Here is a 12,942-nt window from a genome sequence, read left to right on the forward strand (position 1 = left end):
AAAAAAAAAAAAGTGCATGTGTCTGGTTTCACTGGCCTGCCGCACCTGCACGGGCCTGTTACCTGCAATTCCTCAAAGGCTCCTCCGCCCCACGCCGGGAGATGTGATCTGCCCTCCTCTGAGTCTTTGTTCCTCCTGCTGCGCTTGACCAGGATGGATGTCCAGCCCTGTTCCTTTACCTCCTTCCTGCCCCACCCACCCCATGGCTGTTCAGATCCTATCCCTCTAGTTTTCCCTGCAGTGCTTTACCAGTGTGCTGAGTACACCACACTTAGTAAATACTGCATTAAAATGGAATTGAATTCCTAAGGCATTCAAATATTATTAGCCATATTAAACCCTAAGATATTTTTCAACCCTACAATTCTAATTGTACGCAGTTCAGTTGACTCAGAATCCTGGTTACTGATTAGTTTATATATCATTATATTGAGGCAGAGAGATTATTTAAATGGTGAATTCAAGAAAAAGCATAGAAAGGTTATGTATAAAAGTGCAATAAAAGAGAAACCGCTATTGCTAGTGACAACATAACAAAAACAAAATACGTATACAGTAGTATACCTAACAGCACAGCAGGTACTTTATTATTTTATTAACCCCTCTATGGCAATTTCTTACCTGGAATACCTTTTCCATAATTTCTCGGTCATAGACTGGAACTTGCTTATAATTTCGGAATTCTGGCACCTCTTGGCTTCTAAGACGAAGAAGCCTAAATCGTTTGGATCTATTTAATTCTTGATCTGAAACAAAGTTAAATTCCTGTTGCAGCTGCTCCAGTCTAAAGAAATCAGGGACATAGGATTCACCACTGGTAGCAACCTATAAAAAATGGAAAATGCAAAACTCCAGATGACAGTCAGATCTCATCCAAAGAAATTTGGCACTGAGTGTCAAGGAACATTTAAAAGTTTTAGATTAAAAGACTTGAAAGAAAAAATACTTTAAAATATAGTAATAATGAGTCACACGCTATTATATTCATTTAGTAGCTGTGAACAATACCACAAATCATTTTTCCAAACAATAAAAATTAGGTTTCATTTTTGGTGTTCATGCTTCCCTAGTAGTGTTATTATGCAAATATACAGACTGAAAAAGAAGAGATTTGTGCCAGACTGCAGTGTATTACTAGGTGCCTACTAGAAATAAGATTACTCATATACATATTGTATATAAAATCAAATATATGACTTTTTAATGTCATGCACATATGCAGATAAAGGCCTCAGAGGCAGATGGTCAGCTTTACTTGGCTCCACAGCCATGCTTTCCTGTCTCTGAAGAGCACCTCACAGCCTTGGTCATTGAGAAAAGTGAGCCAGAGATGGATCCAGGCCAGACAGCCTCCAAGGCCCCTGTGCATTGTTTCAAGATGGCCAGGTCCAACACCTCTGAGAAGCTGAGCAGATGGGGACTGCACCTCACCCAGGTGCTGCCCGCCTCTCTGCTTGGTGCTTTGCTGGCTGTAACCTCCTGAGCAGAGGGAAAGCCAGTGCCCCAAGATGTGCTGGGGCCTTGCATGGGAAAGGCAGTTCTGCTGTGAAAATCCTGGTTCATAATAAGAGACCAGTCAAGAAGGCAATCTCTGTTTTGTTCTTTGATGGGAAAACATATAGTTAAAAAGAAAATAATGAAAGTGATGTGTCTATTGAAATGTGATTTGAAAACTTTACATGGAATAGACTACATTTTAGGTAATAATGACCCAATCTTCCTAATATTTCTATTAGGCACACTAAGGTGTATCATGTTGAAGGAGAGTTCATAAAGATAAAAGAATAAACCAAGGTTTGTTACGGGACTTGGAAAAACTAGAACCAAAATGAAAATGTTCATACTGGCTACAATTATCCTATTGATAAACGCATATGGATAGCCATAAGGATGTGTTGCTAGGGCTACCCTCTGGATTACCTACTTGTTTATTATGGTTTTGTGTGAATAATGAAGTTGCCAATAAAACCAATTGTATATGATACCAAGAAAAATAAACTAATGTTCCAATTTATTCATAAATTCACTGAAGACAATTTTGAATATTATGGTAGATATGAGCAATTTATCTGGTAAATACTTAAGTGAAACCTAAATGGTAACCTAATTAATCAACAACAAGAAAACAAAACAAATTTTTCTTAAAATGCCCCATCAATCCTTTAAGTTATGATGAAGAAAGCAAGTGTCCTGAAATCAGATCAACTTATTAGCCATGTGTCCTTGAGCAAATAACGCTGAGTTTCTGAACTCAGCTTCCTCTCTGTAGAAGGGAAAATAAAACCTTTAGGAGTTTTACAGAGGTTAGAGATAGGAGTGACAACAACAATATTTACTGCTCACGAATTGTGTGCTCAGATAAAGGGGTTTTGTTTGTTTGTTTGTTTTTGAGATGGGAGTCTCACTGTATTGCCCAGACTGGAGTGCAGTGGCAAGATCACAGCTTACTGAAGCCTCAACCTTGTGGACTCAATTGATCCTCCCACCTCAGCCTCCTTAGTAGCTGGGACTATAGGTGTGTGCCACCATGCCAAGCACATTTTTACATTTTTTGCAGAGATAGGGTTTCGCCATGTTGCTCAGTCTGGTTTCGAACTCTTGGGCTCAAGTGATCCTCCTGCCTTGGCCTCCCAAAGTGCTGGAATTACAGGCATGAGCCACCGTCCCTGGCCAACTTAAGTGTTTATATGCAGCTGTTCATTTCCTCATGACCACACTATGACAGCAGCACAGGGCTTAGAAGCACCGAATGCTTGCCTTGGTCACGTAGCCAGGCAAGAAGCAGAGCTGGAATTCAAACTTGGCATTCAACCCAGCACCCATGTTCTTAAACAGTATTGCATAGGAGAAGACAGCGTAAAGGAAAATTGTGTAAAAGGCCAAGTCAAAAAATGGCATGTGTTCCTCCTGCTACATACCGAGATTAGCTGCATCAAAGGGGCATTGTTGGGGTCATTTGGGTCGAGCTTGGACTCTGCTGCCCACTTGGCCAACTTTTTCATATCCGTCAGTCCTGATGTGCCAATAGATGAGATGGCATCTGCTCTCTTCAAAGCACTGAAAAGAATAGTTGATTCCATGAGACTGACTTGATCACAAAACAGTTTGCATCAGGACCTCAAATTCTAGAGATAGCATCACTTAGGGAAGCTATTATCCTCCATGAGAGAAAATGTTATCATAAGGAAGAATTTTGTCATTTTTCTTTACTTGATGATGGCTATTAAACATACAATAAGGACAATAAATAAATAAGAATGGAAGGAGTGCAACTATGACTAATTCCTACACTCTGTCCAGTGCATAAAAGTGCCCCTCAGTCCCTGGATTCTGGCAAGTAAAGAGGAGCCTCTGTATCTGGTGCTAGAAAACCACAAACCCTCACATCCCAGGCCACTGAGGCCCACTATAGCTGAGGACAAACCAAAAGAAAAAGAAACAAAACCAACTCTTTTTTTGAGACAGTCTTGCTCTGTCGGCTAGGCTAGAGTGCAGTGGTGCAATTTCAGCTCACTGCAACCTCCACTTCCTAGGTTCAAGTGATTCTCATGCCTCAGTCACCCAAGTAGCTGGGATTGCAGGCATGCACGATCATGCCCAGCTAGTTTTTTTTGTTGTTGTTGTTTCAGTAGAGATGAGGTTTTGCCATGTTGGCCAAGCTGGTCTCAGACTCCTGACCTCAAGTGATCTGCCTGCCTCGGCCTCCCAAAGTACTGGGATTATAGGCGTGAGCCACCATGCCCAGCCTAAAACCAACTGTTAAACAACCAACTTAAGCACCAGCTTTGGACACACGGAAATCAAAGGAAGCCACGGTCAGCAAGGTTAAGCTAGGGCTTTATTAATAGTCCTGTATATCTTGTTAATCACATTGTGTTTTACCTGCTATCCTGAGGATTTGAAGCTTTACTCCCCAGGAGATTTTTCTAGCACTAAACACAAGTGAAATAAATGCAGACTTCTTACATTCAAAGGCATAGTCAAGCCTCCACTGAAAGTGGCTTCTGACTTAGCACAGAGCAGCATCTCCTTGTGGTTTTTATCCCATGGACATGGGTGGTCATTATGGGGATGCAGGGGGCATCAGGGGAACTAAACGAGCCCCATTCTGTTTTTCCACAAGTTGAACATCACAGCCTGTGACGTGGAAAGTGTCTTCTTGATGATTACAATGAATCCTTTTATTTTAGAGGTGAGGCAACTGAGGCCTGGAATGGTGAAATGATTGACTGTAGACACATTTACTGTGGAATGACAGAGAGAGGGTCTGACAGAGGAAGACCCAGGCCACGGGCGAATACAATCCAGGCTTCAGGGACAAGCATCAAACACAGGGAGGGGCTGGCCTAGGTTGAGGCCCAGAGTGCCTTTCTTCTGTTCTGAGTAGAGACTCAAGGATCTAGCAATCAAGGGAGGAGACTGGAGAATGGGTACTTTCATGTAAATAGCAGTTCCTACACCAATCATCATTAGCAACAAACCTTTACTAAGGGCCAAGTGTATACAATTCTGTGATGCTGTGCACCTCCCCCATCTGTAAAATAGGGGAAAGAGTACATCCTAGAGTTACTGTGAAGATTAAATTCTTTTCACTGTATCTAATACTGATAAACACTTAATATTTGTTAGGTTATTAATATTTTAATTTTTTTGGACTAGAGGTTGTTATAAATTTTTTTTGTTTTTACCTTAAGAATAAAAAACTCTTAAAAATACTGGCACCTGACAATAAAGGAAAGAATATGATATTGCAAGCTTTCTTTCCCCTTCATTATCTTTAATGCTGACACTGACATTGCTCATCAATTTACTCTCACCATGTATTACCTCCGAAATCCGATGTTCTGCTGTGACAGTGGAGGAATTAAAGGTATCCCGTTTTCTCCGATGGCCCACGCCACACTATGAGACACTTTCCCTGAGGTCATCAGAATCAACTGGTTACTGCCATCAGCTTCAAATGAGAAGGGCACTCCTAGGGAAACACCAGATTAAACAGGATGCTGTTTAGAAAGAGGGACTGAGCCTAGTCCTGGCAAGAAAGCAGATAGTAGACAAATGGAACATGGAGTGGGTGGGGGTGATGAAGATGGAGCACGTGATTCAAGCTGGTGTCACTGAATTTCTTCAGGTGATGATGCTGACAGCTACTCAGCTCTGTCTCTGATGGCAGAGAGTAGACGTTCTCATGACACACTCTCGGGTGGCTCCACCTGCTTCACAGCTTTGTGACCTTGGACAGGTTAGTTAACTTCTCTGAGCCTTAGTTTTCAATGTATAAATCAGGGATACTAAATAGCACCTTCTTTGCAGAGTTATTTCAAAGACATTTATTTACTTAGTCATTCAAAATACTTATTTGAGCTTCTACTTCATGCCAGGCACTATTGCAGGCACTGAAGATAGCGGTAAAGAAGCAAAACTGATAAGAATCCCTGTTCTAAAAACTGAGAAAGAAAAGAACTTCTGTTCTCATGGAGTGTATATATGAGTCAGGGAGAGAAGCAATACTAAGAGAAATGCTTAGTATGTTAGAGACTGTATGTAAGTGTGTTAGTATACTAAGAGAAATACTTAGTATGTTAGAGACTAGTATGCAAGTGCTAAGGAGAAACAAATTAGGGAAGGTATATAGAAAATTTGTGCTTTGGAGGGTGGAGAGGGGATAAACTTTTAGATGGGGTGGCCAGGAAAGCCTCAATGAAGGTGACTTTTGAATAAATGGCTGAAGAAAATGAGGAAATAGAGGTAGAGGTGTATTATTTTGGGAAAGAGCATTACTGGCAGAAGGAACAAGTGCAAGCACCCTAAGATAGAAGTGAGGAACAGGAGTTAAATAAGTTAATATTTGCAAAGCACTTACACAATGCCTGGCAAATAGTGATCGCACAACACATGTTAATTATTACTAAGCTATTGTAGCTACAGTAAAGTCTCATTGATTTGGCCTCTAACTGAAATTTAATGGTAAAAACACTCTGGGCAGTTATTTAATCAACTAAAGGAGAAGATTTTCAAGCACTAAATGAAGTAACTCTAGATCTTTCCTTCGTATTGAATATCCTATCTTGATCTTCAAAATAACCTTATAAGACATTAAAGGAGTTATTAATAGATCCATTTTATAAATGAGGAAAATGATATGCAAAGAGGTTACATGACTACCAGAGTCTCACAGCTTGCCAATATCAGAGCTGGAACTAAAACCTAAGTCTCTAGACCTGAGGATTGGATTTGGCCTCAAATAATGCAAATAAAGTTCTAGATATAAGTCACAATAAAAAAAAATCAACAGATACATGAGGAAGCAAGCCACCATAAACAAGAGGCAACAAAATCAGACCAGTAAGTAGATAGGTATTGGAATGATCAGATATCTAATATTTAAGAATATTTTAAAATATTTGAATGAATGAATGAATGTATAAAAAGAAATGATTGAGAGTCTGAGGAAAGGAAAAAAAGCTGTCAGAACTGACAACACTGATTGGGAAATAACTAAACATAATTTCCAGAGTTGAAATATACAGTAATTGGAAGGAAAAACAGAAAGGATTAGTTCCAATAATAAGAGACAGCCAAAAAGTGAATTCATGGCTTACAGGACAGATTTAAAGAAATTACATAGATCGTAGCAGTGAAAGAAAAAGACATCAAATGTAATAAAGAAAGGTTAAGAAACATGGAAGAAGGAGTGAGAAGATCCATCATATATCCAATCGGAATTATAGAAGGAGATGAGAGAATATTAATAAAAATCTCCCTATTAAAATTATTTATTTCAAACTTTTTGAGCTTATGAACAACACTGTGATGTTCATTTTTATGCGCAAATCTTTGTCCTCATTTCAAATTATTTTCTTAGGAAAGATTCCTAGAAATAAAAGTAAGGCACCAAAGGTCATTTTCAAGGTTCTTAACTCACACTGCCAAACTACTTAGTAGTTGCATAGTTATATGCACTTACATTGTCACCAACAGTATATAAAAAGTAACTTGGCCAAAAGTTGCATAGCATTATTTGTTTGAATGTGAATTTTTGATATCAATTTTACAATTCTCTGGTTGTCTGGGAAGTGAAATAGATATATACACATTCAAATCTGACAATGAAACAGTGAGCCATTGAAGATACTAGCTTTCCATACCACTTCCAACTCCCTCGTGGTCCAGTGTCACATGCTGATTACTGCTAAACTCCACTTCTTCAATAGGAGCCCTTCCAGTGACAACAGTAGTCTCAGGAATAGGCAGAAACACTTCAGCTAGCAAGGTGGGACTACTGTGTCCAATAGTTTCATAGACCTGAAAACCAGAGAAGAGAAATAGCCAATAAAAGCAACAATAGTGTGAGCTCACACTCACATAATCAGTCCATGTTGTTAGTATTTGTGCTGGTCACTGTTCCAGCCCAAAGGACTTATCTCAGTGTGGAAAGTTGAGTTGTGTTACTATGGTTTCCATGGAGACGAGCTTACACCTGTTTGTGGTCAAGTTGTTGACACCCGGCTTTCTTGTCTGAACTAATCTTCTGGGTAGGGAGGTTAATCGAAGCAGCAGGCAAGGATAATTGTTTTTATTCCGAACCAATATACAGCTTACTAGGAAAATGGGCCTCCTCTTTTTCCAGGTTCAGGTTGTATTCAGACAGTAATGCCATCAGGAGGAATGGTTGGGACAGTAAGGACATGCCCCCAGATGGCTTATTATCTGTACCAATCTCCAAGTCAGTCAGAGAAGCTCTGTATGCAGAAGTACTCCAGAGTGTTACATTTTTAGTAAATCTATCAAGTTCTTCTCTTTCAGGCCTCATTTTATTTGTTAGCTGCTGAAACTCCAGATTTTTCTCAGACCTTCTCCTAGATGGAGCCAATTAGACCACCAGCAGCTCTGCTACCGATCACTGTGGTGTGTCTCATTATGATGCTATCACCATGAGGAGAAGGGCCCCACTGCAGGGCAACCATGGTTTAAGAATGCCCAATCCAGCCTCAGTTGGACTCTTGGCTCCATTCGATCCCCTGTATTCTTGGTACACTTCACTTTTGTGACAATATGACATAATATTCCACAGTTCTCCTGGCTTCTTTCCTGTGTTTTATTCTTTCTCTACATGAGGTCTCTGTGACTGGTTTACATTTTTTGAAAAATGCGGATGTTGCTACTTTTATTTCTACTAATTAATCTTTATATTTTTCTTCTTATGTAATAGTCCCCCACTAGTCAATATTTTCCACTTACCAATTGAATGCACAAAGATGACACCATGGATCCTTTCCGCCCACCCTCCCTTACAGGGCATATGATCTGAACTTTTTTTTTTTGAGATGGAGTCTCACTGTCACCTAGGCTGGAGTGCAGTGCCGCGATCTTGGCTCACTGCAACCTCTGCTTCCTGGGTTCGAGCGGTTCTCCTGCCCCAGCCCCGCTAGTAGCTGGGATTACAGGCACCCACCACCACGCCTGGCTAACGTTTGTATTTTTAGTAGAGACAGGGTTTCACCATGTTGGCCAGGCTGGTCTCGAACTCCTGACCTCAGGTGATCTGCCCTCCTTGGCTTCCCCATGTGCTGGGATTACAGGCATGAACCACTGCACCCAGCCTGATCTGAATTCTTGTCCAGGAGTGAGGATGAAGTGGTGCCTGGCTACTATCCTGGCCTTGCTTCCCCCGTATCCATCAGCTCACCTTTGCAAGATGACTGGCTGAGCATGGAGGGTTACTGGGTCAAAGACAAAGGCAGAAATTGCACAGGTACTAAATTCAGGACCCCAGACTTAATTTTGCTGTGAGCTATTCTAATAGGCAGGAGTTCAGCAGGAAGCCCGTAAGTGGCACACTTAAAACACACTCTCCAAATTCATCTTCATCAGTTAAAAAGGTGATATTTTGATCTATACTAAAAAGTCTTTTATGGAAAATTTCAAACATATATAATGCAAGAATAATAATATACCACAGACCTGTCACCCCGTGCTTCAGTGATCACTATGTTATGACCATCTTATTTCATCTATACTCTCAACCATTCCCCTCCTCTCCAGTATCTTGAATCTAGACATCATTTTATCTGTAAATATTTCAATATGTATCTGTAATAGATAATATTTTTAAAAAGCATAATTACAATACTGTTTTTATAATTCCTTAATAACCTCAACTATTAGTAAGTTTCAAATTCCCTCGTGAGCCTCAAAAAATTCTGTAACATTTCGTTTGAATCAGGATCAAAATGTATTCCATATGTTGTAATTGACTGATATGTTCCTCAAGCCTCTGTTAATTTGTAAGTGACCCCTCCTCTTTTAAAAAATTTTCTTTATATTTTTATTGGTTCACAACTCTGATGTGACAAGGAGTGTCATTTGTTGCTTGACCCAACACTCCTTAAGAGGCTATAATTCTATAATCTTACACAGCTTAAAGAACATGTAGTAGTTATCATTTATTGCAGTGGAGACTTTGGTTTGACCTCTTAAATTACAAGCTCATTGGCATGAAGTCTTGTCCCAAGAAAATGATGTGTTTTCTTTAATTTTGTTTGAAATGAAAGAAACCACATTTTTAAAAGAATTTTTTTGCCAGAATTAATCGAGACAAAAATTCATTGAGATTTCCTTTTGTAGGAAGCACAGGGACTTAAGGGGCCTTTCAGTGTGGTACCCTGTTTAATCTTCACCACAATCCTATGAAAGGCTATGAAAGGTGGCTTTTATTCCTCATGGGTGTTCCCTGGGCTGGTCACCATGCCTAGTGATGACCAATAAAACATAAGTGATCACATAAAGGGTGTTTCTGAGGACATCAGTGGAAGGCGGCTTATTCCTAGTTTCTGGAGCCACATTCCTAGCTGGTGTCTAGAGAGGAACTGAATGGGGGCTCTTGGTGCCAAGTCTGTAGGCAGAGGCAATCATGGACTCTAGGGGAATGGAGGGTTTACTAGTTGGTGTTACTGTCTTAGGAGATAAGTATCAGATTTTTTTAATGAGAAAAAAATGGATTCCATCTGACAAAGCCAAAAAAAATCCAGAATTTCCCCAATCTTTATTTCCTACTCTCTTAAGATAGCAGAAGTTATTTTATTTATTTTTATTTTATATTTTTTTGGAGATGGAGTTTTACTCTTGTTACCTAGGCTGGAGTGCAATGGAGCAATCTCGGCTCACAGCAACCTCCGTCTCCCGGGTTCAAGTGATTCTCCTGCCTCAGCCTCCCGAGTAGCTGGGATTACAGGCATGCACCACCACGCCTGGCTAATTTTCTATTTTTAATAGAGACAGGGTTTCTCCATGTTGGCCAGGGTGGTCTCGAACTCCCAACCCCAGATGACCCACCTGCCACACCTTCCCAAAGTGCTGGGATTACAGGCATGAGCCACTGCACCTGGCCCAGAAGTTCTTTTAAATGCTAGGAAGAAATGCTATTTTTAAAAATTAGGAAATGGGTACTTTGGGCTTTAAGTAGGCATTTATAAGTACATCTCTCTATAATTTAGTTTCATTTTTGTTTTCTCTCAGTAGTGCTGAGGGTTCTCAGTCTCAGCATTATTGACATTCTGGGCCAGGTAATTCTTTGTTGTTGTGAGTTGTATGCTGTAGGATGCTTAGCAGCACCCCGGCCTCTCACTCATATGTGGGAGCTTAAAAAGCTGATCTTATGTAGGAAAAGAGTAGAATGATGGTTATCAAAGGCTGAGAAGGGAGGAGGGAGAGGAGGAGGATAAAGAGAGGTTCATTAATGGTATAGAAATATAGTTAGAAGGAATAAGTTCTAGTGTTTGATAGCACAGTAGGGTTACTATAGTTAACAATAATTTACTGTATGTTTCCAAATAGCTAGAAGAGAAGATTTAAAATGTTTGCAACACAAATGATAAATGTTTGAGGTAATAGATATTCTAAATACCCTGATTTGATCATTATACATTCTATGTATGTATCAAAATACCACATGTACCCCATAAATACATACAATTATTACATATCAAAAAAAAAATTTTTAAAAATCACAGAATATTGTAAAGGAACAAAAGAAAAGTAATCACATGTTTTGTTTTTTCCATCTAAAATGACAGCATGGAATCAGCATGTTTTTTCCCTGCAGACGTTTCTATACCTGTTGTTTTGTCAGAGAAATAAAGCAAGGAATATTTTTTTTTTTAATGGGAATTCTCCCATTTAGTACCCGTGGTTTTCTTCAGGATAACACGAGACAACATGTAAATATTGTGGTCATGCAGTAGACACTTAGTAAACATTATTTCCTAGAGATTTCCCAGTTTCACAGGCCCTGTCTCATTCAAGCCCTCCTCGTCTTACCTTTAGATGACCACACCTGTCTTCTTGCCTCATGTAACCTGTCCTCCCTGCAGCCGCCACCTGGCTTCCTTCAGGCCCTCAACCACCTGACCTTTCCAACTGCACACAGCAGGGCTTTCTGGGATCAGCAATCTGACTTGCTATCATCCAGTTTAAAAGCATGGCAAGTAAGATGTATGTGAAAACATCTGTTTTGGACTTGGGTCCATAAAGAACCAACAGCAACCACAAAATGAGGTAGGCGAGGGTAAACAAGGACAGTTCTTCAGATATGACTGTTATTCCCCCTCCGATAGAGGAGTTATTCCTCAGATCAGCCAGAGAAATTAGGAAAGGCCCTGAGAAGAGAAAGTCGAGCCATCACCAAGTAGGTTAAAAGGAGAATTTCCCTATCTCAATCCACATGCCAGGAATATAAACGATTAACAGGATTGACTAATAAGGAAATATGATAATGTTAAAAAATGTAAAAGGCACTCAGCAATATTACACCACTGTTGCTAGTTGTTTTGGTGTTGAGAAGATGAATGTAGGATAAAGTTACATATGTGAATGACACAAAAATGAAGGCAAAGCTTTTTAAATTTCTAAGCCAAATTTTATTTATAAAACCCTACACATTTATTTTGGAAAGGCCTCCAAAGCCAAGATTTTCAAGACCTTTCTGGAAGGACTGTGGCCTGGCTCCATCTCCCCTGTCCCATGAAGTCCAATCTCATCCTTCTCTTGGGGCCAACTTTTTTTTTTTTTTGAGACAGGGTCTCACCCTGTCTCCCCGGCTGGAGTGCAGTGGTGTGATCATGGCTTACTGCAGCCTCAATCTCCCAGGCTTAAGCAATCCTCCCACCTCAGCCTCCTAAGTAGCTGAGACTAGAGGTATGCACCACCATGCCCAGCTAATTTTTTAAAATTTTTGTAGAGATGGGGTCTCACTATGTTGCAAAGGCTGGTCTCAAACTTTGGGTCTTTTAGTTTAAAGGAAGACTTTTAGTTTAAAGTAAGACTTACTGCACACAAAACATTGTGTGAGCTATGAATAAAACTTGACTGAGAAAGTAAAGAAAAGAAAGCAAAGAAACACAAACTCCAGAAGCACACTTGCTGCTCCTCTGTCACCTGCCCTGAATAGAGGAGGAGCTGCAGGGGCCCTCCGGAGTCCCTCCCTTTCTACAGGCATCAATAGTGAAGATGTCAGTATTCAGAGTTCTGCCTCCTAGTTTGACATCCATCATCAATTCATCCTCCCTGTTCCTCCCCTACAAAGGAAAAGATGATATCAGGAAGACCAAGATTAACATGAGAAGACCAGATAGAGAGCTAGAAGGGAGAGCAGAAGACAGTAGTGAGGCAGGCAGGAAGGAGAGGAAGTGGGCCAGGAGACACCCACTGGCAGAGTCAGAAAGAAGGGAGAGAAGGCGAGAAGGCCTCCCCTCCTGCAGGTGCCCAGCCATGCCTCCACTGATGGTGAGAGCTCAGACTACCTAGGCAGCCTGTGAAACACACTCCCGCTATGGGCACTTCTGAATGTTCTGAATTACTTTAGAGGGAGAGACTATCTTCTGTCTCGCACAGCACAACAGTATTTTACTTCACATGTATTCTAAAATGTAAATAAAGTCTCCA

The 12,942-nt window shown here is 40.3% G+C and overlaps 1 protein-coding gene across 7 annotated transcripts in view; it reads right to left on the minus strand.

Moving 5' to 3' along the window:
- The window catches only part of LOC105487912 (coiled-coil and C2 domain containing 2A), a 134,102-nt gene that overhangs the window by 43,027 nt on the left and 78,133 nt on the right, over positions 1-12,942 (minus strand). For all 7 annotated transcript variants that reach the window (XM_011751583.3, XM_011751581.3, XM_071093837.1 and 4 more), the window contains 4 exons: positions 7,149-7,305; positions 4,828-4,975; positions 2,919-3,057; positions 622-825 (listed from right to left, as the gene is read on the minus strand). In XM_011751583.3, the coding sequence (XP_011749885.2) occupies positions 622-825; positions 2,919-3,057; positions 4,828-4,975; positions 7,149-7,305 (648 nt within the window). The remainder of the gene's footprint in view (positions 1-621; positions 826-2,918; positions 3,058-4,827; positions 4,976-7,148; positions 7,306-12,942) is intronic.

The sequence above is a fragment of the Macaca nemestrina genome, chromosome 3 (assembly GCF_043159975.1).
Source record: "Macaca nemestrina isolate mMacNem1 chromosome 3, mMacNem.hap1, whole genome shotgun sequence".
In the NCBI taxonomy this organism is placed as follows: domain Eukaryota; kingdom Metazoa; phylum Chordata; class Mammalia; order Primates; family Cercopithecidae; genus Macaca; species Macaca nemestrina.